This window comes from Giraffa tippelskirchi, chromosome 2 (assembly GCF_054371585.1).
Source record: "Giraffa tippelskirchi isolate mGirTip1 chromosome 2, T2T-mGirTip1v1.2.pri, whole genome shotgun sequence".
NCBI lineage: Eukaryota > Metazoa > Chordata > Mammalia > Artiodactyla > Giraffidae > Giraffa > Giraffa tippelskirchi.
Window position 1 is genome coordinate 44,168,857 of NC_137276.1, and position 22,940 is coordinate 44,191,796.

The 22,940-nt window shown below is 34.0% G+C and overlaps 1 protein-coding gene across 14 annotated transcripts in view; it reads right to left on the minus strand.

The window, feature by feature from the left end:
- The window catches only part of PCDH15 (protocadherin related 15), a 797,082-nt gene that overhangs the window by 479,203 nt on the left and 294,939 nt on the right, over positions 1-22,940 (minus strand). For all 14 annotated transcript variants that reach the window (XM_081573683.1, XM_081573682.1, XM_081573681.1 and 11 more), the window contains 2 exons: positions 17,831-17,991; positions 8,615-8,770 (listed from right to left, as the gene is read on the minus strand). In XM_081573683.1, coding sequence (XP_081429809.1) covers positions 8,615-8,770; positions 17,831-17,991 — 317 coding nt within the window. The remainder of the gene's footprint in view (positions 1-8,614; positions 8,771-17,830; positions 17,992-22,940) is intronic.

Genomic DNA, 22,940 nt, shown 5'->3' on the forward strand with positions numbered 1-22,940 from the left:
TCCAGTGCAGCCAAAAATAAAAATAAATAATAAATTAGTAATAATACTATTCAGATTGATGGTTGTATTTATCCTTTATTCTTCCTTTATGTCTCTGAGCACTATCATGCTTTTGCCTGATGCATTTGTACAATATAGTGATCAATCCCTCAGTTTTGGAGTGAAGCTGCCTCTGTTTCTCACTTAGATCTGCCACTTATTAGCAGTGAAATCTTAGGCAAATTAATAAATGCTTCTCTGTCCCAGTATTTTCTCATCTTATTGCATAAAATGAAAAAAATACACACAAATAATTTGAGTTTGTGTGTAGGTTTAAGTAAGTTTTAAACAAGATGTTTCATGGAAAAATTTAGAACTCATAAATGATAATTGTTAGAATGAATCTATCATTATCACTATAACCTGACCTAATTCCAGTCAACATCAGGAGATATGATGCCACTAAATTAGTAAGAAGGTTTATGTAGAAACCTGTGAGCAAATTTTAGATAAGAACAAATTTTAGTGTGTCAAGTTACTAATGAGTATAGCTAAAATTCAAAGAAGAAAAATAAATACTAAAATTACTCAAAACTTAAAGCTTATAGATATTTAAATTGTTAACAGGACATAACTTGTGATATAATTGTAATGTCAATAGTTATGAAACAACTTGATTTTCCTGAAAACCAAGATTATTTCCACTGCTAACCTTTACTTTCCTAAATTATAAATGACATTTTAAATTTAGATTTATGAAGTATCCTTTGAAGTTTCCTGTTCTTAAGAACTCAGAGAGCTTGACCAAACACAATTTATTAAATTGACTGTGATTCTCTTAGGTCCCTTTACATTTGAACTTCATAACTCTGTGCATGTAGGAAAACCTTGTTGAGGAAAATAAAAGCATTTGGTTAAAGGGGAGTCATTTTAATATTATTTAATATAACTTTAGCTTTGCTGGGACACAAAAACTAAGGTAAATGTTAAGTGGTGTAACAGTCATTATACAAATTAAAACATAATTTCTCCTTAGAGTTATGAAGAAAGGGACTATAATTTACATAAATACGTAACTTCCCTCTAGGGCTATGTAAAACGTACTATAATTCACATAGCTCATTTTACCAAGTTAAAAAAAAAAAATCTGGGCTTCTTTTTCTGTCATCACTGTTTTGTCAGCCTATATAATTTATCACAATAATCTGGAAAACTTTTACTCTTTCCTTAAAATACTTTATCATGTATAAGCTTCTTCTCAAATTTAACTCAAAACAAACACACACACACACACACACACACACACACATATGAATACACACATACACATATGAGTGTCCCTGGTGACTCAGTCAGTAAAGAATCCATCCACAATGCAGGAGATGCAGGTTTGATCCCTCATCAAGAAGATCCCCTGGAGAAGGAAATGGCAACCCATTCCAGTATTCTTCCCTGGAAAATCCCATGGACAGAGGAGCCTGGCAGGCTACAGTCCGTGGGGTTGCAAAGAGTCAGACATGGCTTAGAGACTAAACCACCACCACCTCACATATATATGCACACTTTAAATCTTTATATCATTTATTTAAGCCTGATATTATATACACACATAAACACACATAAACATCATATCAGGTTTAAATAAGTGATATAAAGATAACTCATTTCAGATTGTATTTTAAAATTAGTTACAAAATATGCAAGTAACACCCTGGAGAAGGAAATGGCAACCCACTCCAGTATTGGGCTATAGTCCACAGGGTCCAAAGTATCAGACATGACTTAGCGACTCAACAACAACATACAAGTAACACGTTGTACACTACAATATGTGGGATTTTGTTTTTCTTTTCTACTTTAGGATTTATTACATGTATTCATTAAACCCATGAGGTAGGTGTCCTAATATTTTCATTCCTAGTTTTCACATGAGGAAACTGAAACACAGAGAAATTTTTATTTTTTCAAGATAAATGCCACTAAAAGTGGTAAGCCGGCTCTAACATAGCTGGACATTTGAGCTGTCTCCAGATTTTGACTATTATGGAAATATTGTCAGTGAATATTCTTGCACATCTTACATGGTGAACATACATACCACAAGAGCAGAATTGTTGAGCCATGAAATTAAAAGATGCTTACTCCTTGGAAGGAAGGTTATGACCAACCTAGATAGCATATTTAAAAGCAGAGACATTACTTTGTCAACAAAGGTCCATCTAGTCAAGGCTACGGTTTTTCCAGTAGTCATGTATGGATATGAGAGCAGGACAGTGAAGAAAGCTGAGCGCTGAAGAATTGATGCTTTTGAATTGTGGTGCTGGAGAAGATTCCTGAGAGTCCCTTGGACTTCAAAGATATCCAACCAGTCCATCCTAAAGGAGATCAGTCCTGGGTGTTCACTGGAAGGACTGATGTTGAAGCTGAAACTCCAGTACTTTGGCCACCTCATGTGAAGAGTTGACTCATTGGAAAAGACCCTAAGGCTGGGAAGGATTGGGGGCAGGAGGAGAAGGGGACGACAGAGGATGAGATGGCTGGATGGCATCACCGACTAGATGGAATGGGTTTGGATAAACTCCAGGAGTTGGTGATGGACAGGGAGGCCTGGTGTGCTGCGATTCATGGGGTCGCAAAGAGTTCGACAGGACTGAGCGACTGAACTGAACTGAACTGAAGGTATCTTTTTGTTTATCTTTTGTAGAAACTACAAACAAATCTCCAAAGTAATTGTCCCAATTTACTCCTCTACCAACAATGTATAGAAGTTGTGTTTATTCTGTATCTTTACCAAGATGTGGAATTGTACTTCCTTTCAATTAAAAGTTTAATTTAATTTAGAGTAAAGTGATATAATTGAAACCTCCATATTGAAGGTGATATGATTAGGGAATGACTTGTTACAATTTTGTTTGTTACTGTTTTATTAAAAAAAAAATAATATTGACTTTGTCTTCAAATTTGCTAAGCTCATTTATTAATTATAATAATCTACATGTAAACACTGTTGGGTTTCTACATATGCAATAATACTAGTTAGGAGTAATGAGAGTTTTATATGTCATTTTCAGAATAAGTGTGAAGTTTCTAATTTATTTCTGTGTTTTTATTGATTGTAAGCTCAATTGCATTGTGATTAGAAAACATACTCTGTGTAACTTCAGTCATTTGGAATATGTTGACACTTCCTTTATAGCCTAATATTTGCTAAATTCTTGCAAATGCTTCATGTGACTGGAAAGAATGAATTCTGCAGTTGTTAGGTATAGTGTTCCTTCCATAAGAACTTACCAGGTCAGTGGTGCTAATTCCATAGCTCAAGTCTATTTTCTTACTGCTATTTTTCCCTTACCTATTTTGTCAATTACTGGGAGTGGTTTTACATTAATTATCTATTGCTACCAAAATAAATTAATGTAAATTTAGTAGCTTAAATTAGTATTCATTTGTTATTTCATAGGTAAGTTAAAAGTTGAAGGCAGGTTTCACTAAGCTAAAATCAAAGTATTGGTAGGGCTGGATTCTTTTCTGGAGACTCTGGGAATAAGTTCATTTCTCAGCTCTTTCTTATTGGAGGGCTTCATTCATCATTAAAACCAGCAAAGGTAGCTTAATTTCTTCTTACTCTTTGATTCTCTTTGATCTCAACTCTCCTTTCTGTTTCATATTTTTCACAACTTCCTCTTCCTTTGACACTCCAGTCACAGAAATTTCTCTCCTTTTAAGAGCTTGTGTGATTAGATTAGGCCCACCAGGATAATCCAGCATATTTACTGATTAGCATCCATAACCTTAACCATGTCTGTAAAGTTATTTTGCCTGAGATTAGGATATGTACATGTTTGAGTGACTAACGTTCTACCTACCACAGGTTTTACATGTGGTTTTAAATTATCTCTAAGATAATAGATTTTTATTTTCTCCTTTAATTCTTTCAATATCCACTTGGTTATTGCTGAGGCCATGTTATTAAGTGAAATTGCATTCAAAATTGCTACAACTGTCTGGCAGATTGAACCCTCATCATTGTGAAAAGTTCCTTTTATTCTCTATTTATATATTCAAATTTTTATTTTTTATCTTTCTTTGTTAGTTCTTTAATGCCTTTTTGTAGATATATTTATTTATTTAATGATTTATTTTCCTTTTATTAATTTGTCTCTTTTATTGTTTATTTATATCTCTGTGCCTCTTCTAGTTATCTTCAAGAGAATAATTAGTTCCAAAAACCTAGTCTACTTCAATCAGAAACAGTGGATTTATATTTTGTATAACTGGAAATAATAGAGATTATGTGAATCTAAACCTCCTCAAACAGCCATGTAGTACCACCTCTGTATATAGGGTGACAAGAATCCAAAAGCAATATTATAGAAACATATTGAAGAATGTTAAGTAAGAAAAGAGAGAGGATATGCAATTTCTTTATACATTTTATGTGTTATCTTTTAATTATACATAATGATATATGTTTAAATATCTTGTTAGGGGGAAAATTTTATTTTTGCTAACTCATGGTCAATAATTCTCACAAATTAGCTATCCACATATTTTTACTTTTTCATCACAGAACTGAATAGGCATGATGGTGCCTTTCAGGATCTGACCCAAAGTGTGTTCTTCAGTTTCATGTCCTTCCATTCTGTCCTTTCTTAATTTAAGCTTGTTGTGCAGAACTCCTTATAGTTAATTTAGTGGCAATCCAGAAATAAGGACTACTAATTTAAACAAAAATTAAGTTATAGAAACAGTTCACTAAATAAATTCAAAACACCATCAAGAGACAATAGTACTGATAATAGACATGAAATGTGCATTTTTGACTAGTGTAAGACCACAATATAAACACTGCCATAATACAGCATCATGAATTTTTACTTAAAGCATTTTTTTTAATTTATAGAATATGAATTGCCATTTTTCTAGGTCAAAAATAGTTGAACACTGGCAAATTCTTTGAGTCCAACCTTTCAATTATATCTGAACTGTATTTCTCTGAGTTCCTAGACACTTAAAGAAATACAGTTCAGAAGCTTTATATATACAGTTGATCCATGAACAACATGGGCTTGAATGGTATGGGTCCACTTATATTCAGAGTTTTTCAATAGTAAGTACTATAGTGCTACATAATACATGCTTCCTTTCTTCCTTTCTCCTTTCCTTTCTCTTTCTTTCTTTCTTAACTGTATATCATCTACCTGTCAAGAGAAACATAAGAGAACATTCTTCCAGAAAATGCCAACAGATTATCTGCAATAAATCACAGCATGTCACAGATGCAAACTACATTTAGGGTGATATTCAAGGTGATAAAAAGAACAAATTAATATTGACTAAAAAAATTGCCCTGTCTGTAAAGAGATCATTAAAGATCAGGACAAATATAATCTTTCTATTACCCTGAGATTAATTCTTCACAAGCATAAGAAAACATGTTTGCCTTGATTTGTCCTTGTTTACTTTCTATTATGTCAAAAGGAATGTTTTGAAATGGGATGCATGTGTTATTAAAGACATCACTGTCAGAAAATATTTATCTTCCAGAAATTACTTAGGAATGATCAGCAGCAATTAGACTGTACAACTTGTTCTTCAAACCAGCCAGAATAATTACTTAATGATACAATTGTCCAAAATTAATTGAGAGTTTCCAATTACCCAGAGAGAAAAAAAAAAACAAAACACTTGCAATATCTTATGTCTTACAAAAACAGGTATTCCTGTACTGTTCTAGGTCTCAGTTTTCTCACAGTGAATAAGGAGAGTGACTAATCAGGACTTTAAGACACTTTTATAAATCTGTGATGATGGCTTTATAACTGTCTTTTGGACTTTAATGAAGTGTAAAATATTTTGACACCAACAATCTCTTAAACCTCAAATGGCTTTATTTTTATTTTTAGGAAAACATTTAGATCATTCTAGTCATAACTACCTTAACTGTATGTTTTGTACTGAAAAAAGAAACAAAAAAATGGAAAATATCTTGCAATCTTTCACAGAGTGAAATACATTTTATTTAATTATATTTTACAGGTAGCACTGTATTTGCAGTATATATATATATATATATATATATGTATATATATATGTATACATATGTATGTATACATATGTATGTGTGTATACATATGTATGTACATATGTATACATATATATGTATATATATATACACACACATGCACACATACACACACAAACACACACACACACACACACACACATATATATATATATATGGGTATATATAAAATTGCAATATATTTGCCCCGATGGAGAGATAAATATATAGATAAAGATATATAGATAAACTCATTCAAGACAATTAAACTAAAAATTATTCAAAAATAGGATGAGAAAAATAGCTAAATTTCATTTTTTCTTATAATTATGCTTTGGTGTTTAAATAAAGTTTGTATTCTTTACAAGAAAATTGATAGGAAAAAAAGCAATGGAGGAAAATATCAATTACACATGTTCCACAGAATCAAACCATAGAAAATCTGACCATAGTATCAGTGGGATAGGATTGTCTCAATTGGCTTTGGGAAACACATTGAGAGAAAAACATAATTAGGCTGTTTTGAGTTTAGAGTTTGAGTTTAGAGTTTGGAGAAACTGAAGATCAATGACTGTGTATAGCTGGGGATGACTATAGAAATAGGAAATGGAAATGGGTCATGAGTTAAACTTTAAAAAATGAATAAAACTTGGAGACTTGGAATGTATGGAGGATTCCCTTCTAAGTAAACTGAACAGTGTGAGTAAAGCCAAAGAAATGAGTATATTTGTAAGATATGAGGAAGTTAGTCTGAACAGAATGTATATTATCAGAGAGAAACTGAACTTAAGAATACATTGACAAATGATCAGATAATAGAAGGCCTTGAAAGTCAGCTGGTGGAGACAGATGATCTTTATCTTGATAAAAATGAGAAATCATACAATTTTTGAATATGAAAATGACACAATTAAAATAGTATTGGAAAAGTTAGTTTTTAGCAAGGTGCTGAAAATAATTGGAGTGGGGGTAGAAGTAGTCAAATTACACAGAATACTTTGAATGCAAATTGAACTTTATAAATTTTGTTTTAGAATATAAAGACATGCATCCAAGAACAGTTAAACATGGTACAAGACTGGATTTTAAAATTAGGTCTGTTGCCTAAGATAATTTATCTTTCAGTTTATATTCAAATAAAGCTAGCACTCAAACAAAGTAAAAACTCATTCAAAAAGTATAGTTTAGATGCTAAAATAAAATGCTAAATCATTATTATGTAACATGATTAATTACATTAATTAGCATTTGCCTGTTTTAGCAGAAATCTGTTAAGTAAAAGGTAGCTCAAAAAGGTTGAGCATTGACTGACAAGTAGCTTTGCCTGTTAAACTTTAAAAAGCTAATTTTTTTAATGTAATAAAATCTAGAAAGTCTCAGATTATGAGAAATATCACTTCTTTAAATTGTAGTGAACAGAAGAATGTTGAAGTAAATAAGATACATTTTAAATAATTTCAAAAATAATGTAGAAGTTATAGGCACAATGTTGTTTTAATGCTCAAAGTGTACTGATTTCCTCTTATAAAGTAGATATGTATTTTTAAGATAAAATAAAAGATGTCATAGAAGGAATATGATTTGCTAAAGTAGAGGCTATTAAAAATGTGGTTAATTTTTTGTGTCTAAATTACACATAATAGATATTAGAGATACTTTAGAAATATTTTATAATTTAATGGAATGCCCCCAAATTAATATAATAGTCACTATCAAAAAAAATAAGATTAGAAGGATTCTTGGTTCATGGATTTTGGCTCAAAAGGAAAACAAAAGTAAACAACAAACAACAAAAAAAGCATGTTCTCACGTGGCACTAAGTGGTAAAGAACCTGCTTGCCAATGCAGGAGACATAAGAGATGTGGATTCGATCCCTGAGTTGGGAAGATACCCTGGAGAAGGGCACAACAACCCATTCCAGTATTCTTGCCTGGAGAATCCCATGGAAATAGGAGGCTGGTGGGCTACAGTCTATGGGGTCGCAAGAAGTCGGACACGACTGAGATGACTTAGCACAGCACAATAAAATCAGTAATACTACTTTTTAAATATTTATAGTTTGATGAGCATTTTTATAATAATTTCGTTTTTATTTATATTTAAATATTTTTAATGTGCCAAAACTTGATTTCAAAATTGAGGAAATAACTTTAATAAAATCTTAAATATGTATTTTCTTCTAGTACTTAATTACACCTACCACTTCAAAGATACAAAAGAAAAAAAATAGTCTGTCTCATTTTACAATAAGAATAGCTGCTGATAAACCTTAGCAACCATGTATGTATATAGATTCAGACATTAAATTGTCCAAGATGATACAAATATCAATATTTTGGTCATTATTATAAACAATTCTTTTTTTCTGTAGCAAAGTGAATTCCTGAAACCATATTAGAAGTCACTCAGACCTTATTCTTCTAAAGTGTTGTTTTTGAAATGTTTTCTTGGTATTTCTAAACAGTTTATTATTTTATTATTACAGAGGGATAATTTCAAAATATTTATAGTATGCAGTCAGTTACATATATTGATAAAAAGGAAACAGAGAAAGGTAGAGAGAAACTGACCTCATTCACTGTGGCATAGTAGCTTTCATGCTTGAATGTAGGTGAGTTGTCATTTCTGTCTCTCACCACAATTCGAACTTCATGGTAGATAACAGTGCCCACTTTTTTGTTGATGCACTGAACTTGCACCACGATAGAGTGTATATTCATTGGAGGCTGCAACACAGAAATTGCATCTTTTTAAAAAAACAATTGAAACTGAAGTCTCTCATTATTGTCAAAGTACTTATTTAATAAAATCTTCTATTCTTAGTTACTTTTAAATTACACTAATCTATAAAAATTGATCCATTTTGTAGTTTTTTATGGATGAGAAGACAATCATGATTACTTCATTGTTCAAGTTTTAAAAAATAGGATTTCAGGTAGCATTCTGTTCACAATTAGAGGAATACCAATGAACGCAATCACAAAAGTAATGGCTGAGATTTGCTAGGATGTCACAAATTTTGGCCTTTAGAAAAGTCAAAGAAGCAATGACATAAGCTTCTAATTTATAAAAGTAATGTATAAATGAAAATATACATAGGGTAGAGAGATTGTATAACATTTGTATTTATTTATATTTTTCTAAAATATTAAATGTTCATATCTGATATAAACCAAAATATAGATAACCAAAAGAAGAGAATCCATTCACAACCCAAATTTATTAAATCTATACAGTTAAAGTTTATTTTGCTAATTTTTTCTTCTCTCCAAAAAACTCTGTCTTATACACATACACACACACACATTAGATTATCCCATGTTCATGTTTGCAAATACAGATTTACTATAGCAGTTTGATGTATACTACTATGAATCTATAGTATGTATTTCATTATGAGTCTATAGCTCAGTTGGTCTAAGTAAAAACTTATAATGATATGTTTACTGTTGTTAGTTTTTGTCATTTTAAGCAATATTTCAATAAACATTTTATACATAAATAGGTGCTAATTTGTCTAATTATTTTATGATACAGTTTTGCAAAGAGAGAATTTTCATCAAGGAGGCACTTATTACTCAGGAGCTATGACAAAGGGCTTGCAGGAATATGATACACATCTGCATCTCTGACTCTAGATATACAAAGTAATGCCACAAAATATTTATTTGTAATTTTTAAAATCTTTTTTGAGTTTATAAAATTATTTTTGTATATAATTTTATCAGTGTGATCTATTCTGACCACCTTGTTTAGAAGGTGCCATGCCTCCACTCTGCTCTTTCCTTTCAACTTCCCCTCTATTTATTTACTGTTTTTACTGCTTTTTTTCATGCACCACATGGCATATTATACATTTTATATATTTGTTGTAGTTTGTCTCCCTTTACTGTATTGGAAGTTTCATAAAGCTGGGGATGCTATTTTAGTCATGACTTAATCTCTCTACACAGTAACTAGCACTGTGCCTAGAAACATGGCTGAGTACTATCGGAGTTGTATCACTTTGCTTGTAGTCATAGTCCTATAACCTACGAATTATATGATCTAGATGCAAAGTCTCTTTGTGCTCAGTCTGTTCATCTCTAAAAATGAGGATAACAATAAACACTGATATGATAGAATTATCATAATAATTATCATAAGTATTATATGAACTTATCCTGTGCTAGGAACATAGTAACACATAAAAAGCAAACTAGCTTTTACTTATAAAAAGCTAAATTTCCAAAAATGTAAAAAAAGAAAAAGAAGAATCTATAAAATACAAACAGATCATCCAAGATTATAAAACAAATATTAAATATTTGAATTAAAACCAATTTAACGATATAGCAGGCTTCCTAGGTGGCACTAGTGGTAGAGAACCCATCTGCCAATTCAGGAGACTTAGAGATGCGAGTTCGATCCCTGGGTCAGGAAGATCCCCTGGAAAAAGGCATGGCAACCCATTCTAGTATTCTTGCCAAGAGAACAATGGAGAGAGGAGCCTGGTGGATTACAGTCCATAGGATCGCAAAGAGCTGGACTGACTGAATCAACTTAGCCTGCGTGCACAGAAAGATATAGCAATAATTACCAGAAGCTAGAATTGGTTCATTAAAAATGTCACATTTCTAATGAGAAGAACATTGTAGAAACTATACCTAACCTGAAAAAAACATTGTTTAATATCAAGATATTTTTATAGCCAATAAAGAGAAAGGCAGTTGAATTGTATTGTACCTGGTTGAATAATTGCATCTAGAAAGAGTACCTAGAAACATCATTATCATATGGAGGAAGGTCTCCAATGAAGTGCCACACAGCTTTGAGTTCTAATATAATGTGTTCTCTAATTCACTTTAAAAAAAAATTTTTGGCTGTACCACACATCATATGGGACATGAATTATCCAACCAGAGATGGAATACATGCCCCCTGCACTGGAACTGCAGAGCCTAACCTCTGACCACCAGGGAAGTCCCTACGATTCACTTTAAATCACTAACATATATAAAGGTATTAAAGTCATGTGTATAAAAATATGTGAATACCATAAACACCACAAGCCCAGAAGGATATATAACACATTTAACGATAAAAAACAAGGTTCAAAATCATTTTAATGAGTCAATAATAAATTTCAAAACTCTAAATTTTTATAATAATTAATTAAAATCATCTTATTTGTATTAGAAAAAAAATCGCCCAAATATAATAATAATGGCTACAAACATTAATATGAAAATATAATTATAAAATTTGGATGAGTAAAAGGAGTCTACATGCCAACACTAAATAATACAATGCTGAAGCATAATACAAATTACTTCATATGCATTAATAATAGATGAAGAAATAGGTAGATTAAAATAAGCACCATTTTAAGGACAAATAGGATGTGAAGTTTAGTTACACCGAGAATACATGATAAAACTCAAAATGTTTAAACAAAAAATCACAAGATTAATCAGACATCTGAATGGTTGTTATGAAAAGATCAATTAGTTTATTCATTGTAGTCTCAGTGGGTAGAAATAAGAATAATAAATTAAAAGTATTACAAAGCATATGTTTTCAATGTAAGCAGAGATTTTCTAATAATCCAAAGTGGGACAGAAAAGAATGAACTATCCAAAAAGTCAAGCCACATCACTGAAAATCAGCATGCTTGAGGCTAAAACATAACTTAAAAGACTAGATCTGAGAAATTTTCTGGAAAGAATTTGAATTAGATGATCTCCATCTTTACAGTGGAGTATTGGTTTTACAGTATTTATCTTAATAGACTTTTTAAGAAAAATCCTGTCTACAATTGTAAAGTAAATAACAGAATAAATAGTTGTACTGTTAGCCTCTCTGACACACCTCTCGAAGACAATTAGATGACAATTTATGTTCTAAAGTTATTTATCTTATAACCATTGCAAAAGAGACCTATAAAACCATTCCATATCAACATCTAATTCTACACTGAGTGTTAGCGCTGGATCAGAAAGGTCATAATCTTTCAAAGTAGAGAATCAAACATAGTGTGCTGAGCCCCAGCTTAGTCCTGCTAAGTGCCCATAAATTAGATATAATCAGGTCACCTGGAACTCTTGTCACTAACAACTTTAGTTCCCTATGCAACTGTTAGTAGCATGGATAGAACATGGCTTGAAATAAATTCCAACCATAATGGATCATGATGAAGGCAAGAATTCCCTGTGGCTAATATATAACACTCATTGCGATCTCATGTTGGAATAGATTCTATTCTGCAATATAAGATGGTCATAAAAATACCAGGTGCAGTTCCAACAAGCCTATTAGTGAGAGTCAAGGGTCTACAACAAACTTAGGAATGTTAGGAAAATTCTGGTTATTTTTAATAACTGGTGGCAAAAATAAGTCATGGCAATTCTATCTTCTCTGATTCTCTTAATTTGCTTCATTCATGAAACAAATCAGAAAAAATAAATGCTGTATATAAATTGTTTGAGGGTAATTATTTAGAGTGATTACCATAATATTTCCCTAGACATGCAAACTCTTTTCCAAATTTAAAGACAATTGTTTAGTATGGTGTGAAAGTGAAAGGCACTCAGTCATGTCCTACTCTTTGTGAACCCATGGATTACATAGTTCATGGAATTCTCCAAGCCAGAATACTGGAGTGGGTAGCCATTCCCTTCTCCAGGGGATCTTCCCAACCCAGGGATCAAACTCAGGTCTACTTTAAATGTATACTTGCATATCTATATGTTAGTATACATGTGTGAATACATTTTGACATACACAGATAAAGTTCAGGAATGATATGTACCAACAGTTGATGAAAATGATCTTTGCAAAGTAAGGTTGAGAGTAAAAAGTAAAGGAAGAATTTTTCCAATAAATATGTAAGAATTTTTTCTTTAATTTGAAAAAAAATGTACACACAATCACTTAGTTGCAACATGCAAAGTGAACCATTTATAAATAATGTATTGATGTGAACAGTGTTGATTATAGCATACATATTCAGTCTAAGGAGGACTGAGATTTTTCTAGAAACAACAATATTTGGATTATTTAATAATTTAGATGGAAAATAAGTACTTAGCCAACTTGAATAAGAATAGATTTTACTTTTCATAAAGCAAAGGCAAAAGTTATTCACTCCTCATCATAATGAAAGGTTTTTATCATGATTTTTCTTCCTCCATACATACTACTTTTACAAAATTAAAAAGAAAAAATCATTACTTCAACAATAAATTGGAAGATAGTGAAAAGAAAAAAAGATGTAATGTGTTGTAGAAATGTTTTTTAAATGATGAAGCAAAACTTAACATAAATGGCTGGCCAGAGTTAAAAGTGTACTTTACAAATTAAACTTTCATAATTAATGGCATATTTAAGGAAGTTGCCTAAAATAGAAAGTACCTATTTGAAAATATTATTAGGCATATATAATACATAAAAACTTGTAGGTTTCTCACAATCAACTATTAAGGACATTACATTTATTTAATTGTACTTATTTATGCAAAGTGTGAAGGAGTACCATAACAGTCCAGTGGTTAGGACTCAGTGCTTTTACTGCTGTGGGCCAAGTTCAACCCCTGGTTGGGGAACTAAAATCCTGAAAGCCACATGGTGTGGCCAAAAAAAAAAAAAAAGAGAGAGAGAGAGAGGGAGTTTCAAAGGCTCTGGAGTTTACAATAAGAAATTATTTATCGGTGTTACTATTAGGAAATACTTTTATGTAGAAAGTAGCATTTTGAGTCATGTCTTCGTAGTAGATAACATTCAGCCGATGCTAATAGATAAAGGTCATTTCAAAGTATAAGTTCAAAAAGAGTATCAGGGAAGACATGATAAAAAATTAGATTATGCTGAAAGTGAAAAAGTGAAAGTTTCTCAGTCGTGTCCGACTACTTGCGACCCCATATACTATACAGTCCATGGAATTCTCCAGTCCAGAATACTGGAGTGGGTAGCCTTTCCCCTCTCCAGAGGATCTTCCCTACCCAGGGGTCCAACCCAGGTCTCCCTCATTGCAGACAGATTCTTTACCAGCTGAGCCACAAGGGAAGACCAAGAATACTGGAGTGGGTAGTCTATCCCTTCTCCAGTGGATCTTTCTAACTCAGGAAGATTATGTTGACAGAACAGTAGTTAGTTTAGTTTCCCTGGATTTGAGAATGTATGTTTCTAAATGAAAGGAATGCTGCTGCTGCTAAGTCGCTTCAGTCGTGTCCAACTCTGTGCGATCCCATAGACAGCAGCCCACCAGGCTCCGCCGTCCCTGGGATTCTCCAGGCAAGAATACTGGAGTGGGTTGCCATTTCCTTCTCCAGTGCATGAAAGGGAAAAGTGAAAGTGAAGTGGCTCAGTTGTGTCCGACTCCTAGCGACCCCATGGGTCTGCAGCCTACCAGGCTCCTCCACCCATGGGATTTTCCAGGCAAGAGTACTGGAGTGGGGTGCCATTGCCTTCTCCAATGAAAGGAATAGATTGATAGAATTTAGGAAATCTCAAGGGCCAAATAAACCAGTTTGCAATGAAAATTCATCTACTGAAAAGGCCAGAACTCTGCTTTGAGACACTAAAACTGGAGCAATTTGAATTGTGAAATATAGTAAGGAGAACTACTAGGATATGGTTCCAAAGTCAAATGAGAATTAAGAGGGCTTGTACTGGAGTTATGCTATTGGCAAATGCATAACATACTATGGAAATAAAAGTACAAAACTTAGTAGTTAAATGCATATTGGCTGGGAATAGAGGTGAAAGCTTTTTGTACCTACCAACTTTGGGTCTAAAAGAAGAGATGTTAAGATATATGAATTGTTTCACGCTCTTAGATTGGAAGAATTAATATAGTTAAAATGGCCATAATATCCAAAGCAATCTACAGATTTAATGTGATCTCTATGAAATTACCCAAGACATTTTTCACAGAACAAAAATAAATAATCCTAAAATTAATATGAAACCACTGAAAGACCCAAAGTAATTCATAGGAAAAGGAATAAAGCAGAAGTCATAACCCTCACAGACTTCAGACAATACTAAAAAGCTATAGTAATCAAAAAAGCATGGTATTGGCACAAAAACAGACATATGGATCAATGGAATAGAATAGAGGGAGCAGAAATAAACGCACACACCTATGGATAATTATCTTTGGAAAAGAAAGGAAGAATATTCAATGGGGAAAGGCAGTTTCTTCAGCAAGAAATGTTAGGAAAGTTGAACAGGCACATATAAATCAATGAAATTAGAATACACACTTACACTATACACAAAAATAAACTCAAAATGGCTTAGACTTAAATATTCTTAAGACATGACACTATACAGCTCCTAGAATAGAACACATGCAAAACATTCTCTGATATAAATCTTACCATTTTTTAAAATTTTATTTTAGGTCAGTCTCCCAAGGCAATAGAAATAAAAGCAAAAACAAATAAATGGGACCTAGTTAAACTTACAAGCTTCTTTACAGCAAGAAAAACTATAAACAAAAGGAAAAAGTCTAAAGACTGGGAGAAAATATTTGTGAATGACATGACTAATAAGAACTTAATTTCCAAAATATACAAACAGTTCATACAACTCAACAACAAAATACAAGCAGCTGAATCAGAAAATGGACAGATGACCTACATAGACATTTCTTCAAAAAGACATCCAGATGGCCAGTAGATTCATAAAAAGATGCTTATCATCACTAACTATTAGAGAAAAGCAAATCAAAACTACAATGAGATGCCACCTCACACTGGTCAGAAAGGGCATCATTAAAAAGTCTACAAACAACAAAGTGATTCCAAAAAGAAAGTAATTTACCAGTAAACAAGCTAATTATTATAATCGTAGGTGATTTTATGGACTCTGAGGGAGAAGGTGAGGGTGGGACGTTCTGGGAGAATAGCATTGAAACATGTATATTATCATATGTGAAACAGAACACCATTCCATGTTCGATGCATGAGACAACGGCTCAGGGCCGGGGCAATGGGATGATCCAGAAGGATGGGATGGGGAGGGAGGTGGGTGGGGGGTCCAGGAGGGGGAACACATGTAAACCCATGGCTGATTCATGTCAATGTATGGCAAAAACTATTGCAATGTTGTGAAGTGATTGGCCCCCAACTAAAATAAATAAATTTATAAAAAAAAAAAAAAAATAAAAATAAAAATAAAAAAGGGAACAAAATACAAAATGACAGTGGCTTAAATTAGACAAATATATTCTATAATTCTACAAACATGCTACATTATACAATTCATATGACTTGGATATGAGTGTTCCTAATTAAAGCCAGTAAAAGATGCATTGTGGGAATGGGCAAACTAAGTAGAGGGGGTCAATTGTATGGTGATGGATGACAACTAGACTTGTGGTGGTGACCACCCTGTGATGCAAACAGGTGCTGAACTCTAATGCTATACACCTGAAACCAGATATAATATAAAAGAAAGAAGGGTGTCTGTGAGTAACACAGCTTGGGGAGACTCTTGCAGCTTGCCAATTTTTTCCATTATTCAAATCGTTTTCATAAAAAAAAGACTGACTATAAGATAAGACAAGGCGAGATCAATTCTAAGATGACAGTTGTCCTTACTCCATTTTACACAGTCTTAGCAACCCAGGCAAAACTCTGATTTGTGGGGTGCAAAGAATGTTGCTATGATTAAAGGACACAATGAGTGAGGAAAATGATAGAAATGAGAACAGCACCAAAGATGACTTTTCATCTCTAGGTTGAACACAACAGATCCCTTCCTATTCTCCCCTTGTCACCTCCTTTCACATCTGCCCCAAGTGCTCAGTCACTGAATTATGGGCCTCCCCCACTGTACAAGGGCAGCCCATTCTGGTGGGAGAGCTCTATTACTGCCCACCTCACCACAAAGCTCTTAAAAAGTTTGAATTTAAATGTGAAATAGATTAGGGAGTCATATACTCCACACCATAATTGAAGTGGATCATAAATCCCAGACACTGCAGGGAGATGATTCAGGTTCACTAGGTTGAGTATCTGACATTTGAATTTTATAAAATGGAAATTTGGGAGTAGGCAATGTGATGTACTTCTTGAGTTTTCACAAGGTTCTGTACAAGTACTGCTTATGACACCCCTGCACACACATATTCACACATGCTTTTCTCTGTACTCAAGACTAGAATGCAAATGAGTGAAAATAAAGTTGCATCAGAGAGCTACTTAAGTCTACTCAAGTTTATCAATTTTTTCAGAAAGAAGATATTTAACTTTGGTTATGTAGGCATTCTTAATATCTAAATACTTAGGTCATGCCTGAGAATGACTGGGCTGGGACATTGCCAGGAAACTTCTGCTCAGCTTCTTTTAATTTTTGTCAGCTTTGTAAGCACATTGCCATTCATCTCTCAACCAACACTTACTTCTTGTAAGAGCAGCCTCTTGTTAGCAATCCAAATAAACTTTCTGTCCTCAAGCCAACACCTAGTTGTACTCTCAAATTTTGCCATGAATTAGGCTGTGCTTATCCTACTTTTCCAAGGTTACCACCCATTTATTCTAGCACTATGTTCTCTGCTTATCAGTATTTGATAAGCTTCCAGGATTTCAGAAGAGACAAACAATGGTCTCTTAGACACAGATGGTCCTTCCTTTCTTATTCTTCTTTCAAGGAGTGTTTTAAAAAAATGTTTTTGTTGATGAACACTGAAAATAAACTCAAATTATACAATGAAAATTTGATATATTAACAAACACATGCAAATATTTAAATTATAATAGAGTTGTAATAGAGGGGCAAAAAAAAAAAAAAGTACTAACGTCTCTATCCAAAACTCTGCCTGTGCTGTTCAGGAAAAGCATTTGTTTGACAGGATCCAACAATACCCAGTAATCCATGTTGTCCTTTAAAGAGAGTTCTATGGTTGGGTCTGGTCCTCCAGCAGTCCCTTTGATCAGCATGTTATCCACCAGAATTGTACCTGCAAACCAAAGAAAGTTATTTGAAAATACATTCTACATGTATGCACTCTTCAACAAGGTTCATAAACTCACAGCCTGGCTGAGTTTCAAAGCAGATCTGTTTCAAAGCAGAAGATATTCAATTTTTTATCTGGAATGATATAGAAAATGCTCTGTTTCAAAAAGGCAAAAAAAAAATCTTTGTAATGCTATTTGTAAATGATATTTTGAGAAGATGCGGTGCAAGGAAGAGATTCAAACACTTGGTGAATTTCACCATCTATTTCTTGTTTCCTTTTAAGAGCATCAGTGTGTTCCCCTCCCCATCCATCACTTCTCACAGGAGTTATCACTGAATTTTATCCTGAACAACAAAAAAAAAGCTTATCATAACATAGGCTGATACTTCAGTTCACTCAGTAAGACTTCTGATATGAAAAAAGATATCCTGAAAGTAAGAGAAAGGAAGAAAAAGGAAAAGATAAAGAAGTAGCAAAGACTCCCATGGTGAGAACTACTTCTTTTCTCTTTTATCTTACAGCAAATCCATGAAACATAAATCCTAATGTGAAAGACAAAACTAATGTACAGATACACAAGAGAAGCTGTTCTTTAAGGCATGTCTGGATACTCAACTAGAACAACATACTATTTTAATGTCACATTTCAGTGCTTGCTTTCTTATTATTCTTTCAGTGGGCTGAATTTTAGACATTTGGTGAATAAGAGAGTAGGTTTCTAGTCTCTCCTACTCTTGTTAAAGAGTCCATATATTTTATAAGTTGAACACAAACAGCACTGATGGAATTCAAAACCCCCTTTTCCCCTCATACTGCAATGATCCCTTAACATACAGTAATGCACTATAACTTATAGCAATCCTTTTCAGCTGATCCATTTTATTAAACTTACGGCACAAAGAAGAGTTGTGACTATGCAAATAAAAATGTACCCTCATAAGGACATTTGAATAAATGGGCTTTATCTAGAGAATTCACTTCTTTAGGATAGTATACAAGAATACATAGATAATCTATAAATTTGAAACTAGCTTGAAGAATAATAATACAAAATGTATTTGCTGCATTTCCTTATGGCACAAAATTGGCCTAAATGTTATATCATTGCATAATTATAAACAAAAGGGAGAGTCTCTTGAAGATTTTTCTTAGAAAGTTAATAATAGTAATAATAATAATCTATAATGTTTATTATGTTATTACCAATGAGCTTTATTTCACTACAGAATGCTGAAAGGTATCATTCTTCTTTTACAATGATATATCTAAGTAATATTTAAATACTCCAATACTTTAGCCACCTGATGAGAAGAGCTGACTCATTGGAAAAGACCCTGATGCTGGGAAAGATTGAAGGTGGGAGGAGAAGGGGATGACAGGGGATGAGATGGTTGGATGGCACCACCAACGCAATGAACATGAGTTTGAATAGGCTCTGGGAGTTAGTGATGGACAGGGAAGCCTGACGTGCTGAAGTCCACGAGGTTGCAGAGTTGGATACCACTGAGCGACTGAACTGAACTGTATTGAACTGAATATTTAAATACACAAACACACACACAAACACACACACTTTTCTAAGTGGCATATTATTTACTTTTACTGTTGCACATATTAGTGCACATATATTTAAATGTATGAGTGAAACCGATCTTTCTTTTTTTTAAAGTGAACTGGCAAATATATAATCTACAGATAGTCGAAAGCACAGATCAGACAATGGTGGCATTTTCTTGTTTACAAATATGTTCTATGCCTGAGTATATACTCTTTTACAAATGCTTCACATAGCTAACCTTTGAAAAATTATTCAGTCTGTGTTTTCAATATGTAATTAACAAATTAAATAGGATTCTATTTTCTGACTAGAAAAATAAATGTATAGTAAGTGCATCATTTAACAACATTTATGCCTTGATTCAATAACACATAATAGAAAATGAGCAGTTCTTTCTCTAGTATACATATACACTATAAGGGACACAAAGAGAGGGCAAAATAAAGCATGGTTAAAATCATAAAAAAGGAATTAACTTAGTTTGACACTCATATCATAGAGGTGAAGAAAGCAGACCTTGGAACTGACAGAGATAGAATCCAATCTTGGATTCACCATTTACTAGCCATGTGGAAGTGGATAGATTACTTAACTCCACTCACCTTCAGTTTCCCTCCTCTACAAAAGCAAAATGGGTAAAATAGAAGAGGTCATTTTTTATTATGACACCACATGCATGTACTTGGGGAAAAAAATGTGTTCTTATATTGAAAGCACTAACAAAAGCTAAAACACCTTAAATACTGGGGTTTATGCTTCTTCCTTCAAGAAGTAGTTATTGAGAGTCATTTGCTTCTAAATGGGCTTGTCGGTGGCTTGGTGATAGAGAATCTGCCTGCCAATGCAGGAGACAGGGGTTTGATCCCTGGGTCAGGAAGATCTCCTGGAGAAAGAATTAACAACCTGCTCCAGTATTCTTGCCTGGGAAATCCCGTGGACAGAAAACCCTGGTAAGCTGCAGTTCATGGGGTCACAAAAAGAGTCAGAAAGGATTTAAGGACTAAACAACAACAAAATGCTTCCAACTATAGACTTTTTTCAACGAAATTGAAAAATCTGATCCAGTACTTAAGCTTTCTTCATTAATCTATTGTTTTAAACTTGGAAAAATAATTTCACAGCTTCTTCATCTGTACCCATAGCTTCTTCCATATTAGCATAGTATCAATCATAGCCACTAATGTAAACTCTAGATGCATTAAATAAAGGTGCTGCAGTAGATTTTCAGCTTTTGTATTAAGATCCTCTTACATAGCTATTTATTTTTAACTATGATAAAATTGTGCCCAGAATATATCAAAATGGAAATATACTGTAAAATAACTTATGAATCAATAAAACTGTCTCCTTATAGCAGCTCCATTCCCCTACTTACAAGGTGTATAAGGTAATTTGGATCAAAGAGGAGCCTGTTAGGTTGGTCTGGGGACTAAGTGAGATAATGCATGTGAAGTACTGATTGCAGTCCTTGGTACAGGAAAAAAAAAAAAAACCCTGAAAAATGTGAATTATGGTTATTGCTGTTAATGTTATTAACTCCACCTTGGAAGAGAAAGCATTTGAAACTAAAGCAAAATGACTTATTTTATGTTCCAGAAGTTTTTATAAACCAAATCTACATTTCATGCTACAAAGCTAAGATAGGTGTGGCAAGCTGTCTGGAGAATTTACATGCGCTCAAAAGATTTGAATACAAAATATCCACTCTGGGAAGTTAGAAGGAAGGGAGAGAATGCTCATCTAGAAAAATTTATAAAGATAACTCCTTGTCTCCGGTGAATGGCAATCCATCCCGGGATTGATGGTGAGCCATCCAGGCCTGCTCACCTAGGAGCGACTCACTCTTTCCACTTAGTAACATTAGACAGTTTTGAATTTTCTCAAAGAAGCTAAAATTATATTTCATGGCAAGAAAAGGATCTTATTCAACAAATTCATACTCATAGTGATCTTTAGATTGAATACATTTTACTCATCCCCAGCATGTTTGGTTCCATTAGGGACTCAGTTCAGTTCAGTTCAGTCTCTCAGCTGTGTCTGACTCTTTGTGACCCCATGGACTACAGCACGCCAGGCTTCATGTCTTTCACTATTTCCCGGAGTTTGTTCAGACTCACGTCCATTGAGTTGATGATGCCATCCAACCATCTCAAAAGCAGAGACATCACTCTGCTGACAAAGTCCATATAGTCAAACCTATGGTTTTTCCAGTAGTCATGTATGGATGTGAGAGTTGGACCATAAAGAAAGCTGAGCCCCAAAGAATTGATGCCTTTGGACTGTGATGATGGAGAAGACTCTTGAGAGCCCCTTGCACAGAAAGGAGATCAAATTAATCAATTCTAAAGGAAATAAACCCTGAATATTCATTGGAATGACTGATGCTGAAGCTGAAGCTCCAATACTTTGGCCACCTGATATAAGGAGCTGACTCACTGGAAAAGACCCTGATGCTAGGAAAGACTGAGGGCAAACAGAGAAGGAGGTGACAGAGGGTGAGATGGTTGGATGGCATCACTGACCCAATGGACATGAGTTTGAGAAAACTCAGGGAGATGTTGAAGGACAGGGAAGCCTGGTGTGCTGCAGTTCATGGGGTTACAAAGAGTCAGACACCACTTAGAGACTGAACAACAACAACGACATTGGTATATGTAAGCTGTCTTTTAAGTGAAAATTGGCACTCCTGAGTTACATGTCTGAAGTATGTAACCTTAGTGAATTCCATGTTTCCTGTATATTCACAAGTACCAGCCTGGGATTTTCAACTACAAGAGCATACCTACAAAGCAAGAGGAGGTTTAGGAAACCCACTGCAGGGAGTGACAGGGTGGGGAGGAGGGAAGGGCTTCTCAAGACCATGGGAGAAGTTAAATCTTAAGTAGAAAATGAAAGTCATTGGGAAACAAAGAAGAGCCAAGTGGTCCCTATTTTCAGTCTTGAGTTTACTGGTCAAGGCAAAGCCTCTGATATAATCCCACTACCAAAAAGAGATGCTTGTAGTGTTTCTTAGAGAACAATGAACACTCAGTTCAGTTCAGTCGCTCAGTCAGGTCCGACTCTTGGCTACCCCATGAATCACAGTATGCCAGGCCTCCCTCTCCATCACCAACTCCCGGAGTCCACCCAAACCCATGTCCATCGAGTCAATGATGCCATCCAGCCATCTCATCCTCTGTCGTCCCATTTTCCTCCTGCCCTCAATCCTTCCCAGCATTAGGGTCTTTTCCAATGAGTCAACTCTTCATGTGAGGTGGCCAAAGTATTGGAGTTTCAACTTCAACATCAGTCCTTCCAATGAACACCCAGGACTGATCTCCTTTAGGACGGACTGGTTGGATCTCCTTGCAGTCCAAGGGTCTCTCACGAGTCTTCTCCAACACCACAGTTC